At 52.5% G+C, this 13559-nt stretch overlaps 1 protein-coding gene across 4 annotated transcripts in view; it reads right to left on the bottom strand.

Annotated features, from left to right (window-relative positions):
* Positions 1-2179: 2179 nt before the first annotated feature.
* Positions 2180-13559, bottom strand: part of NOTCH3 (notch receptor 3) — a 31565-nt gene continuing 20185 nt past the window's right edge. For all 4 annotated transcript variants that reach the window (XM_004443528.3, XM_087443689.1, XM_087443688.1 and 1 more), the window contains 8 exons: positions 12952-13106; positions 12650-12872; positions 11585-11669; positions 9481-9643; positions 8037-8341; positions 7634-7781; positions 5056-5153; positions 2180-4250 (listed from right to left, as the gene is read on the bottom strand). In XM_004443528.3, the coding sequence (XP_004443585.1) occupies positions 3198-4250; positions 5056-5153; positions 7634-7781; positions 8037-8341; positions 9481-9643; positions 11585-11669; positions 12650-12872; positions 12952-13106 (2230 nt within the window). In that variant the 3' untranslated portion in view covers positions 2180-3197. The remainder of the gene's footprint in view (positions 4251-5055; positions 5154-7633; positions 7782-8036; positions 8342-9480; positions 9644-11584; positions 11670-12649; positions 12873-12951; positions 13107-13559) is intronic.

The raw sequence follows: 13559 nt of genomic DNA, 5'->3' as shown, positions 1-13559 counted from the left end.
AAATCCTACTTTGTGAAGCTGTGGAAGATGAATACAGTTAAGCTCCAATTCCAGAGATAAAAAAGGTTTGGTTGGCGAAGACAGCTGCTGAACTCTAGAAGCAATGGCATGATGATGGGGCCATGATGATAAGTGACGGCATGATAGGAATATTGGGAGTGGGCAAGCATGAGATGTGCACAAAGAATGGTACCTACTCCATTTTGTCCACTGCCTACTTGGATGATGGGAGCAGCGAGAAATATGGCTGGACTTGTCCCCAAGGTCAGTCCTTCTTCAAAGTTAGCCATTATTTCACTCTGATTCCATTAATGTTATTCTGAAGCCCATGCGGGGGCCAAATCTTGCATGCTGTATGGTGATGAATAGAGTGTGGGGTGACATCTGTCTCCAAAGAACTCATAATCCCTCTCATCTTGGTATAGCCAGAGTCTGGAGTCAATTTCAAGGGTTTAGAGTGACTGGAGAAGACCAAGGTCAAACCCAAGGAGAGAACTGTGTGTTATTCACATGCTGAGCTGGACTCAGGTGAGACCTTTAAACGTTTGCTTTGTGTCCTCAGGTCATTTCCATTGAGTTCTGCATGTTCCTATATGGGAGAGAGGACCTGGACATTTAGAAGGTGAGCTGGAGAGCTACATTGCCTGCAAGAATGAGACGGGGAGCTTGACTGCAGTCATCCTGCAGGTGAAAGAACTGATCAATGTCATCAACAGTAAAATCATCCCTCCACCGCTGTTCCTGCCACCTGTGTGGGAAAATTTTTAAAGAGGCACTTGTAAGTGGTGGCAGGTGCACACCTGTAGTAACTCTTGGTGCTGGTACTGATATTACCTGCTTGAGGTGACTCACCTTGCAGAAAAAATTTGTTGCATCCCTTTTATGGTGCCCAGGATTAACTGGAAGGTCAAGGGGTTGAAACTGAGGACATTTTCTAAAACCTGTTGAGGGCTGAACTGAAAAATGGCAAGGTGCTCTGAGAAATTCTGCATATTAAATAGGCAACTTTGTTTCATTGCTGTGGGAAGAAAATAAATTATCCTGTATTTTCCACATTGGAGAAAATAAGCCACTGAACCTTGACTTTTCTTTAAGATGATATGATAAGAGTTTTTATGTCTTTCAAATTTTGACTGAAAGCCTCTTTTCCTTGAAAATGAAACATTCAAATGATTGCCCGTTGACCTGGGAGGGAGGAGAATTCACGCTTCCTCAGTGAGCAAGGAACCTGAAGCAGGTGTCAGGAAAACTTCATCTACGTCATTGTTCTAACACCCTCACTATGCCTCAGGTTACCAATCTGTAAAATAGTGATAGATAGGGATGCTAAATATTTTCCAAGAGCTCTTGCAGCTCTGACTTTAATGGGTAAATGACCAAATATTGCTTAATCCATGAAACAAGTGATATATGAGCTAATAAATTCTTTTTCTGTTTAAGCCAGCTGAGTACATTTTTGTGTCACTTGCAACTAGAAGCACTCCAACTGACAAGAGGAATCAGTGAACATTAAATCCCATCCTCCTTTCCTGGAGGCCCCAGTGGAAACACAAGATTGTCTTGGGGCACAATTGGTTTCAAGAAGTGGAAACCCATCCAAGCTGGTAAACATAAAGGAGTATTTGTTACAAACGTGCAGCGCTGTCTCCAGAACCCAAGGGAGCACGAAATAGGGGTGAGATCCATGCAGAAACAGCATCAGGCACTTAGAAGGCAATTAATAAATACCTGTTGATGTCAATGGAATGCTCAATTAACTGGAATTGATGCTCCATCTGGAACTGAGATACTCCCTCAAACCCTCTGGAGCCATTTGCATTCTCATCTCTGATTCTCCCCGCATATTAGCTCCGCTCTTCTGCTCTGTTTGCTCATCAGTACCCACTACCCCAAACTAGCCACTCATATTTCTTAACCTGCCAGTGACCTTAAAAGCTCCACCAACTGATGGCTTTCTTAGCATTGCCATTAAACAATTTTCTTGAGCAAGTGAATCTGGTTGGCTCATCTGCAGTCAGGTAACCACTCCTGATCCAATCAGTGGAGACATCTGCCAAAAGAGGAAGCATGAGTTGGCATGCAAGCTCCCAGGATGGGAGCTCAGGTTAGCCTTGGGGAGACAAGAAGCGCCACCACTACCAGCCCCCACCTTACCTAGACACAGACCAATGACACTGAGTGTTAACTATTCCTTTATTATGTGGTGTGGGTGGTTGGGGCTGTACAATGCAAGGCCTGGGAATTTAGCTACACAGGGATGGTGACCAGAAGCCATATTACAAAAATAGCCTAAAAATACTTCTATTCTGCCATGGGGCTGGACCAGAGGAGTACAAGGAGGAGGGGGTGCCACCCACGCAGCTCCTTGCCTTCCTACATTTCTGTATTTACAGGGAGACAAAGTGGAATGCACACATATCCCCTGGTCCTCATGTTCCCACCGGCTGCCCCCCTAGTTCCCAAAGGGAGGAAGCCCAGGCTCTAGGGTTGGGAGGGCCTGGGTGTGGGCTCTCTGGGCCAGAAGGGCCCTTCTCCCAGCAAAGCTATAGAACAAGTTCCACCTGGAATGCAATGAAGTGAGGGAGGTGGGGGGGAGGCTCCCAAGTCTCGCCCGACCCCTGGCCCTGGAGGGTATGCCTACTTGGTACATACCAGGGTTGTGTACTCAGTACACAGGATCCCGGTCTGTCTGTGTACTTGGTACACAGAATCCAGCTTGGCCGAAGGGGCCCACAGACTCAGCCCCACGGGGGCACTGGGGGGAAGGCAGGGAGGAGGGAGCATCTCCATATATATATTTTGTAAAAAATAACAATAATAATAAGTTCGTTTAAATGAATTTGTTTCTATACAAAACGTAAAAAAAATAATAATAATCCACTCGTGTCAGAGCGTGAACAGTGAGAAAGGCCAGAGGAAGTGAGAAAGGAAGAAGGGGGTGGGCGAGGGCGGGGCAGGAGGAGGCCTCAGACACCACAAGACCCAGAGGGTGGGATCAGCCTGCACCCCTATAAATAAAAGAAGACTGAACCCCTAGGCTGGTGACCTATCTGGGTCACACTGCAAGGGGAGTGGGGTGCAGGAGGGCTGGTGGAGAGAGGAGATAATGAGAAGGACTGAAAGGAAAGAGGGGAGAGAGAGAGAGTCAGGATGGGGTGTCTCTTCAGCCCCCCGAAATCCAGGAACTGAGGAGAGTCTCAGGCCAACACCTGCCTCTTGGGGGTGACTTCCCGCTGGGGCCCCAGCTGGGTCTGGGCCTGAGCTAGGGGGCCAGGGACGGACAGGGCCAGTGGCTGGGCAGGCAGTGCTCCAGTGGCTGTGGCCATGGACCCGGTGGCAGTGGCTGGGCTGGGTGTGGAGTCGGACCAGTCCGAGAGGGAGGGAGGCGAGGGGCTGGCCCAGTGCTCGGGGGACTCGGGGGATGGGGTCAGGTAAGGGTGCTCGCTGGGGACCCGCAGGAAGCGGGCCTTGGGGGGGCTGCCATGGGCCCCGGCGGCCGGGTACTCCTCGCCATGTCCCGGGGCTGCCAGGTATGGCGGGGGCCGCTCCTGCGGGGACACAGGGGGCCCGGGGTTCAGCAGCTGGGGTCCCGGGGCCAGCGGCAGCAGGAAGGAGGGGCCTGGTGGGGCAGGCGGGGGCAGCCGGGCCCAGTCGAGGGGAACAGCCACGGGGTTCAGCAGCCCCAGGCTAAGCACGCAGCCCCCGGGGGGCTGGCGCCCAAGACCCGCCCGGCCCGCGCCTCCCAGCGGCGCCAGAGAGACGGCCGTGGCAGCAGCCGCCGTGTAGGGCCCCTCGAGGGGGAAGCCGCCTGGCGACGCGGGGGGCCCCCCGAAGGGCCGCGGGGAGTCCAGCGAGTCCACGGGCGAGAGCGTGACCGAGCTCTCGGCCAGGGGGCCCGGGCAGGCCAGCGTCAGCTTCTTGCCCCGGCCCCGGGCGCCCTGCGGTCCCAGCCCCGCCTTGCCAGGCGGCCTCCGGCTCTTCTTGCCCCCTGCCTGCGCCACCTTGAGGCCCGGGAGGAAAGCCCCAGGCGGGCAGAGCAGGGGTCCCAGGCCGTGGGGGCCGGGGGGACTGTGGGGCCCACTAGGCTGGTCCAGCAGGCGCACGATGTCCTGGTGCAGCCGCTCCTGGGCCACGTCTCGTGGCAGCCTGTCCAGGTGATCGGTGATCTCACGGTTGGCGAAGTGGTCCAGCAGCAGCTTGGCAGCCTCGTAGCTGCCCTCCCGGGCGGCCAGGAACAGAGGGGTCTCCTCCTGGGGGAGGTCCAGAACCCACAAGGTGTCAGGGTCACAAGAGCCAGGATCAGCTCCCAGCCAACATCAGCAAGGCTCCCAGCTTCTGGAAAAGCCTAAGAGCTAAGAGTTGGACTTCTCCAGCCCCACAGACCTAGGTTCAAATCCCAGCTCTGGGCAAGTTGTTTCCTTTCAACCATATTCATCAAGTACCTACAAAGCACCAGGCCTTAGGGCCAGGACTAAGGTGAGGAAAGTGAGGCACAAAATTTAAGAGGGTGTCAAAAACCTCAGTTATCAAAATAAATGATATTTTAGTGTCACGTTTTTTAAAAAGTTAAGATTAATGCAAAAAAATCCATAATGACTAAAATACGGAAATTTTAAATAAGGACAGAATTGGCCCCTGTATCCCTCTGAGCCTCACTCTTCCCATCTGCAAAATGAAGACAGAGGTACCACCTCACAAGGGTTTTTAAACAAGGATCATATTATCTTTTATTGAGGATCTGCTAAGCACTTTACAAAAGCATTAGCTCACTGAATCCTCAAAGAGGCAATGAGATGGGTACTGTTGCTTCTGCACTTCACAGATGAGGACACTGAGGTTCAGAGGAGTGAAGCAACTTGCCAAAGGTCACACAGCAACTGCCGCACACTTCCTCGCCCGATCTATTGTTGGAACCTTTTGGGCCCAAATCCCACCCCTGAAAGCTGGTTGCAGGCAGAGTGAATGCCCCCACTAGCCCACCCCACCCTGCTCTCTGCCACCTGTGGAGTGCTGTGCCAGGGCTGACCCCCAGGTGGGCCAAGGGCTGGGGCTCACCTTGCTATCCTGCATGTCCTTGTTGGCTCCATTTTTGAGCAGGGCCAAGGTGGCCTCCACGTTGTTGACAGCTGCGGCCCAGTGTAAGGCTGATTTCCCTGGCAGGAGAGGGGAGAGGTCAGGGTCAGGACCAGGCTCATGTCCTGGCTCCCCATGGCAGGGAAGCAAGAAGTGCCTGAGATGTGGCCTGCGGGAGGCGCAGAGCTTCCATGAGTATCTGTGCTCCTGTGTTTGGGGGGGTGTGTGTGTGCAGACTTGCAGAATGACTCTCCCTGTCCAAGGGCACCACTGTGCATGGGTGGGCACACCAGTAGATGTGGCTCTTCATACCCGGAGGGCATGGTGACAGCCTTGCTCGGCTATACCTATAGCTATGCTGTCCAGTGCAGCAGCGACCAGTCACATGTGGCTCTTTAGATTTAAAGTAATTAAAATTAAATAAAATAGGTGCCAAGACTATTCAATGGGGAAAGGATAGTTTTCTTAACAAAACTGGGACAACTGGATCTCCACATGCAAAAAAATGAAGTTGGACCCCTACCTCACACCATATACAAAAAATACCTCAAAATGAATCAAAGGTCTAAATGTAAAAGCTCAAACTATAAAACATTTAGAAGAAAATATAGGGGTAAATCTTCATGACATTGAATTAGACAAACAATTCTTAGATATGACACTGAAAACGCAAACAACAGTACAATGACAAAAACATAAATAAATTGGATGTCATCAACATTAAAACTTTTGTGGTTCTCTGGACACCATCAAGAAAATGAAAAGAAAATCTACAAAATGGGAGAAATGTTTATAAGCCTATATCTGATAAAAGACTCATGCCTAGAATACATAAAAAACTCTTATAAATCAATAACAAAAAGACAAGCAACCCACTTTAAAAATGCACAAAGGATCTGAATAGATATTTCTCCAAAGTAGATAGGCAAATGGCCACTAAGTACATGAAAAGATGCTCAACGTAATTAGCCATCAGGGAAATACAAATCAAAACTACAATGAGATAACACTTCACACCCACTAGGGTGGTTATAACAAAAAGACAGACAATAACAAGTGTTGGTGAGGATGTGGAGAACTCTCACACACTGCTGGTGGGAATGTAAAATGGGGCAGCCGCTTTGGAAAACAGTCTGGCCATTCCTCAAAAGGTTAAACAGAGTTAGCATATGACCCAGCAATTTCACTCCTAGGAATATACCTAAGAGAAATGAAAACATATGTCCACATAAAAGCATGTACACAAATGTTCATAACAGCATTATTCATAACAGCCAAAAAGTAGAAAAAACCCAAATGTCCATCAATGGGTGAATAAACAAAATGTGTATATATATAATGGAATATTATTTGGTCATAAAAAATTAAAAATAAATTAAAAGTCCTGATACATACTACAACATTCGTGAACCTTGAAAACACTGTGCTAAGTGAAAGAAGCCAGTCAAAAAAGACCATATATTGTACGATTCCATTTATATGAAATGTCCAGAACAGGAAAATGCATAGAGACAGAAAGTAGATTAGTGGTTGGCAGGGGCTGGGAAGATGAGGGAATTGGGAAGTGACAGCTAAGAAGTGAGGGTTTCGTTTTCAGCTGATGAAAATGCTCTAAAATTTTTTGTGATGACAGTTGCACAACTACGTGATCATAATAAAACCCATTAGATTTTATACCTTAAACGGGTGAATTGCATGGTATGTGAATTATATCTACATAAAGCTTTTTAAAAAAAAAGCAAGCAAAACAAAGGTTAAAAAATTAAATGAAATAAAACATTAAGTTCTTCATACACCCCCAACCACATTTCAAGTGCTCAATAGCGACCACATGTGTCCAGTGGCTATCATATTGGAGAGCACAGACAGAATATTTCCATCATCACAGAGGGAAACACATCTGACACATCCCCCCCGCCAAGGGCATTTGGCAATGTCTGGAGACATTTTTGGTTGTCACAGCTGGAGAGAAGCGTGCTACTGGCATCTAGTGGGTGAAGGCCAGGGACACTGCTTAACATCCTACACAGCACAGGACGGCCCCCAGCACAAAGAATGATCCACCCCCAAGTGTCAGTGCTGCTGAGGTTGAGAACACCTGCTCCAAAGGATGTTTATGAGCATCTGAGTGTGTCTACAGCTGTGTGAGGTCCTCTGGACACGAGAGCAGGGTGCTGTGAATATGCACAAGTCGAGCCATGTGCAAGCAAGCACCTCCGCAGAGGGAATCGCCATCACATACAGATTTGGCCGATATGCAAATTTATTATACCAGCTGTCCAGCAGATGGCAGCAGAGTAAGTTCTTCTAACAAAGCAAAGGGAAATGCAGCGTCTTGGGGAAGGGCGCCTTTTTCTAAATCACTGAGGCACCTATGGGCTAGCAGCAGCCATAAAAAAAAAATGCATTAAGAGTGTAAGTCTGTTTTGAAACACTGTTATGTGTGTATGAGCTTCAGTGACTGGGTCTCAGTGTGGGTTTGAGTTCACACCAAAAAGATAGTCAGAGCCCAGGTGACACCGTCTCAGCCCCCACCCATGGCTACTTCCCCCGAGCCTACCAAGCTCGTCCACAGCGTTGACATCAGCGTGGCTGGCGATGAGCTCCTCCACCATGCCCTCCACCGCCAAGCGGGCTGCCAGGATCAGTGCTGTGGAGCCGTCCATCATGCGGGCATCCAGGTCTGTGGAGCGGTTCCGGATGAGAATCTAAGGGAAGGGGGGGAGTAGGAGTCATGGCAGGAACAGGGGACCAGGAGCACCTCTAAGCCTTGAGGTCCCCAACCCCCACGTCCCCTGAAATCAATGAGGTTCAGGGAGCAGCTACTTGCTAGACATCCTACTCCTGTATATCCCATTCTACAAATGAGGAAAATGAGCTCTGGGAGGCAGAACTGGACCTCAAACCCAGATCTGTCTGATGCCCGTCCAGCTCTGAAGTCCAAAGGGGCAGGCCCATCTCACCTGGAAGACACCCTGGGCATCGGCAGTGACAGCTGTGTGCAGGGGGGTGCGGCCCGAGTGGTCCTGGGCATTGGTGTCCGCCCCAGCATCCAGCAGCCGCTTGGCCGCATCAGCCCGGGCATAGCGGGCGGCCAAGTGCAGGGCCGTCTCGCCCGTGCGGTCAGTCCGCGCCCCAAGCTGGGCCCCCTGGCAGATCAGGTCTGAGATGATGCTGGCTGACGTATCTTCTGCCTCATCCTCCTCAGTCGGCATCGGCTCCAGTGCGCCCCCACAGAAGGAGGCCAGCATTAGCGGGGTGAAGCCATCTGCAGGGGATGGGAGTGTGTCACAAGGGAGGTGGGCACAGGGGCCTTTCCAGGGAATACTACTGAGGGCACTGCATTAGGAGGAAGTGGGACACACAGGGCACAGAGGGAGTGGCAAATCTTCCTGTCTGCAGATATGCACGCACGCACGTGCACACACCCATACACGCACACGTCGGTGCCACGTGCCCCAGAAGCCAACCCAGGATGAGGATTCGCCGGCATGTGATCTGTCACAGATGGGCGCCTAGGCAGCGGGGGACAAAGGCCAAGGGAGGGAGGAAGTCAAACAAGCACGCAACCTCAGGCAAATTCCCCCAGAGTCATGTCAGCCTGATCCCAAGGGGCACTCTGGAGGCTGAGTGGTACCTCAGAGTTGTCATCCAGCTTGAGGCAAAGGAGCTGTGCCTTTCACACTGCGCACCCACTGGTTTAGAGCCACCCCCAGGACATAAAACCCCAGGTACCTCAGGCCGCCCTAGCCTGAGGAACTCAAAAGGGAGCCCTGGGCGCACAAAGGAACTGAGGGAGGAATACCCCTAAATGCGGCAAAGAGGGATCCAGGAGGATCCAGGTCATGTGGTCTGCCACCCTCTGCATGCACATGCCCTGGTTTCCCACAGGGAGCCACTTGCACCCCATTCTCCAGCCTCAAGACCTGGGTAGAGCTAAAGCCCCTCCCTCAGGGACAGGCATGTGGCCCAGGCCTGGGCAATCTGCATATTTTAGCCCCCAGGCCACACTGATTGGTTCAGGGATGGGCATGTGACCCTAGCCCGCCCAATCAGAACTTATCCTGGTGCAGCTGGGAAAAGGCTTTGTAAGGCTGGTCCCGCCTGTGGTCATCATGCCCCCAGGAAAAAGCCTGCTTGGGCTGGAGCCAAGAGGTGGTGAGTCCTGGATCCAAATGTGCCTGCCGCTTCCAGTTACAAGGGCCAATAAATCTTTTGCTTTACGTAAGCTAGTTTGAGTTGGGCTATTATCACTTACAATTAACAGTCCTGATTAACAGCCCCCTCAACAGACAGACACCCAGACACATACAGCTCTCACCAGAACACAGACCCAGATGCAACCCTGCAAGACCAAGACAGGTAAGGGGCATCCTGGGGTGGGGGGTGGGGGGTGCCATCACTGACCTGGGCCACGCACATTGACATCCATGCCATCAGCATCCGCGTCACCCTGCGGTGGTGTCAACGCCATGGCTGGTGCCACGCGGATGTCAGCAGCAACCAGGTGGTGTTGAGTCCACTGGCGGCAATCCACAGCATCTTCAGCCCCCACGCCAGGCTCCTCCACCTGGTGCACAAGGACCCGGGTTCTCACAAGGAGTCAGCAGACAGACAGCTAGAGGGATGGTCCAGGCATCCCCACAGTCTTCTCTCACAGAGACGCAAACCCAGCCTGAGAGAAAGCATGACCATCCTGCTTCTTTTATAGCTAAGGAAATAGGAAGTTGAGTGCTGGGGCTCAGAGAACTCCTAAAAGGAAGAACTGGGATTTTAATCCGGGTTGGAAGGGGAGGGGGTTGGGAACCCAGGGTGAGTAATCAAGGAAGAGACACACTGCACAGCACCCATCAGTACACACCTGTCTATACACCAGACACGGACACACTGAAATGAAACTGAGAGAACAACTCTACTGACAACAGCATCAAGAATTAACTCTTTAGAATTAAATTTAACAGAAGAAATGCAAGACTTGTATTCTGGAAACTACAAATCACTGGTAAAAGAAATGTGGGGGCAGGAGGGTCCTTCACAGATCAGCATTAATCTGGGAAAGGGTGAACAGGTGGGAGCGAACGAGAGAAGTGGGGAGATGCCCTGGATACCACGTAGGGCTCCCACCCGGTCCCTCGAACAGGAACGTGAGGTCTCAGAATCAAAGAGCCACACACAAATGTATAGATTTAGCTTTGCAAACACAGCACTCGGGCCCTGAGCAGGAGCTGGATAAATTTCAGACTCATGGTCTGAAAGGCATGAGTGATGCTACGGAAACAGAACAGGATATTCTTAACTAGCCTGACAGAGCATTTAAGAGCCTTCCGGCACCTAACACAGAGCCTGATCAAGCCAGACCTGAGCTTACACCCTGTGGGGAGTTGAATTTCAGGAAAGGGGAGAGCCAGGTGATGGAGAGCTAACCAGAAAGGGTCAGGGAGGACAAGACAACATTTGATGAGGTTCCAGTTCTTATACTGTCACCTAGCAGGTTGTGAGCCTGCGCAAATCACATTAGGGCTCTGAGCTTCTCATTAGCAAAATCAGGATGACACTGTCGTTCTGCAAAGCTAAAATGCCGCCAAAAACACACTGCCCTGTCTACTTAATACCTGCTTTGGGATGAGAAAGAAAAAAAATATCCTGGGGTGATCAGGTATCTTCAGCCATCAATTATAATAGCTGTCTCCATTTCACAAACACTAACACACAGGCGGGGAGAAGCAGCTGGTAACTGAGGTGCGTACCGACAGCTACTGCACGGAGTCCCCATAAAGAGGACATTAGATGCTTCATGTGTCTTCAAGACACTTGGCGAATGTCGAAGTAATGCTAGCAGGAGGCCGTTATGGCCCAGCCCTCAAAAGTCAGATGCTGAAGCCCTAAACGCTAGTGTGACTATATGTGGAGACGGGGCCTTTAAGGAGATAATTAAGGTTAAACGAGGTCATAAGGGTGAAGCCCTGATTCAATAAGACTGATGTCTTTATAAGAGGAAAAGAGACCAGAGCTCACTCGCTCTCTGCCACATGAGGACACAGCGAGGCGGTGACCCTCTGCAAGCCAAGAAAAGAGCCCTCACCCAGAACCAGCCCTGCCAGCACCTCAGTCTTGGACTTCCAGCCTCCAGAACTGTGAGAAAATAAATGACTGCTGTTCAAGCCACTCTGTCTGTGGTGTTTTGTCATGGAGCCCAAGCTAAGACAGAGCCCACGGGTGTGGCCCCGGGAGAGGAAACGGTGCTTGGAACCAGCCAGGAGCACTCTCAGGCTGGGCAAGCTGGACAAAGCTGGACCCAGCAGAGAGAACACAGAGTTGCTGTCTGGGCCAGGGGGTCCCCTCCAGGAAGACCCCAGGCAGGCCTGGCAGCAGGGGCCTGGTTAGAGAGGAGCAGGATGGGGTGGGTGCTCTCCAGAGCTGGGGAGAGCAGAGACTTCCCCTGGGCTCTCCCACTGACCACTGGGGCCTCCACCCAGGACCCCAAGGGCAGGGATCAGAGGAGGGGCACCACCTTCAGTCGCTTGGCCTCCGGGCACTCTGTGTCCATCCAGTCTGTGGCCGCCTCCCCCATCAGACTCTCGCCCTTGGCCATGTTCCTGTGGGGACAATGGGAGTGGGGAGGGGAGAGGAGACAATGAAGACACACAACCTGGGAGGAGGATTCACGTGGGGTCAGAGCAGAGGGGTCTGGAGCTGGGATCCGGGGTCCTAGGTCAGGAGACACAGAGGGAAGGGTCGACATACTGGGTCCACTGTGAGGATGCAGCACGGAGTCTAGGTCATGGGCGTACAGTCAGGGGTTATGATGGGTGACGGCCAGGGCCTTAAGGTGGAATCAGAGGGGGGACAAGAGTGGGATCAGGGGTCAGAGCAGCTGGCTACAGGATGGGTGAAGGTCACAAGCATTCAGCAGGGTTATAGAAGATGATGTGAGGGGTCATGGAGAATGGAATTAGCATCATAACAGGTAAGAGATGTAGCCAGGATAAGTGTGTTGAGGAGTCAGGAGGTCCTAGGATCACAGGAGGGGGTAAATTCAGGGGTTAGGCTAGGGTGGGGTTGAGGGTCTTGAGGGACGGGTCAAGCAGTTGGAGGTGAGGCCCAGGGCCAAGGCTGGGATTGAGGATCATGGGAAATGGACACTGAACTGGGGTGGAAAGGGGGTCAGAGGTGAGGTCAAAGGTCAGGGTGAATTAAAGCCTGCTAGAGGTGGTATTGAGGGTCATAGAGGATAGAGTCAGGGGGTCAATGAGGGGTTGGGGTGCAGACAGGGGTCATGGGGTCAGCAGTCATGTGGGAACGAATGCTGAGAATTGGGGTGAAGTCTGTGAGGCTGGGGTCAGGGTGGGGTCAGGGTGGGGTCAGGGTGGGATTGAGTCAGGGGAACTGGGACGTAGGAAATAGGGTCAGGGGAACGAATCAGGAGCAATCCCCAGGAATCATGGAGTCAGTGAAGGGCATGAACACTGGGGTGGAGTCTGCAGTTAGGGTCAGGGTGGGTCAGAGTCAGGTCAAGGAGGCCTCAAGCGCTCACCAAGCCCCGCAGTTGGGGAACGGGGGAGGGCAGGATCCTCACCTCATGCCCAACGCATCTTGGCCCACGGGTTCCCGCCGGCCCTTGTGGCCAGCGGCCACCTCCTTGTGCAGCGCAAAGCCCTCGGGGAACCAGAGAGTGCTGTGTTCCCGCTTGCGCCGGGCCACCATGACGCCCAGAACCAGGACGACCAGCAGGAAGACAGCGCTCGCAGCCAGCAGGGGCAGCAGCGGCATGCTCGGCTCCGGCAGCTCCAGCGGCTCCCCTGCAGGCAGGAAGCAGGGGCTTCAACCACAGCCCCCACCCGGGAGCCCCAGCTCCGCCCTGAGCCTGGCGGGCCTCACCCCGCGCCGCCCGCAGCGGGTACGGAAAGTCCAGGCGCTCCACAGCTGACAACGCTCCCAGGTAGTCGGCCGCACTCTGGGCGTCGGGGAAGCAGTGGTCATTCTCGGGCGACTGCAGGCACAGCCGGTTGTCAATCTCCAGCATCACCACAGAGCTGCAGGGACAGGCGGGATCAAGAGAGCACCTGCTGCAAGCCTGGCACCAAACCCCATCCCCCTCCCCAGCGCCAGGCTCACTCAGCATGTCGTCACAGCCCACCTGCCTCCCATCTGGCATCCAACCCCCCACACCCCCACAGCCAGTGTCCCCAAGTCATGAACCCGATGGGCATCGTTTTTGTGTCGACGTGTCTAGTGGATGCCGTTGGTGCACATCCAGATCTCCTTCATCCAGCTGGTGCATCCATCTCCCTAACAGCTGACAGCTGCCCCTTCTCCAGAGAACTGGCCTCAGCAAAATGGGCACCCTTCACTCAGGAGGTGACACCTCTCAGGGCCGCCCTCAGCCAGTGACTGGCTGATGTGGTGTGCACAAAAGCTGGCCCTCTCGTCTCAAGGTGGGACAGATTCTGAGTTGCTATTCATGCTCCAGAGCCCTCCAAGTGATT

This window comes from Ceratotherium simum, chromosome 18, assembly GCF_057802395.1.
Source record: "Ceratotherium simum simum isolate JZ-2026a chromosome 18, ASM5780239v1, whole genome shotgun sequence".
NCBI classification, from domain to species: domain Eukaryota; kingdom Metazoa; phylum Chordata; class Mammalia; order Perissodactyla; family Rhinocerotidae; genus Ceratotherium; species Ceratotherium simum.
Note: the sequence above shows the minus strand (reverse complement) of the source record. Positions and strands in the feature narration are given on the sequence as shown.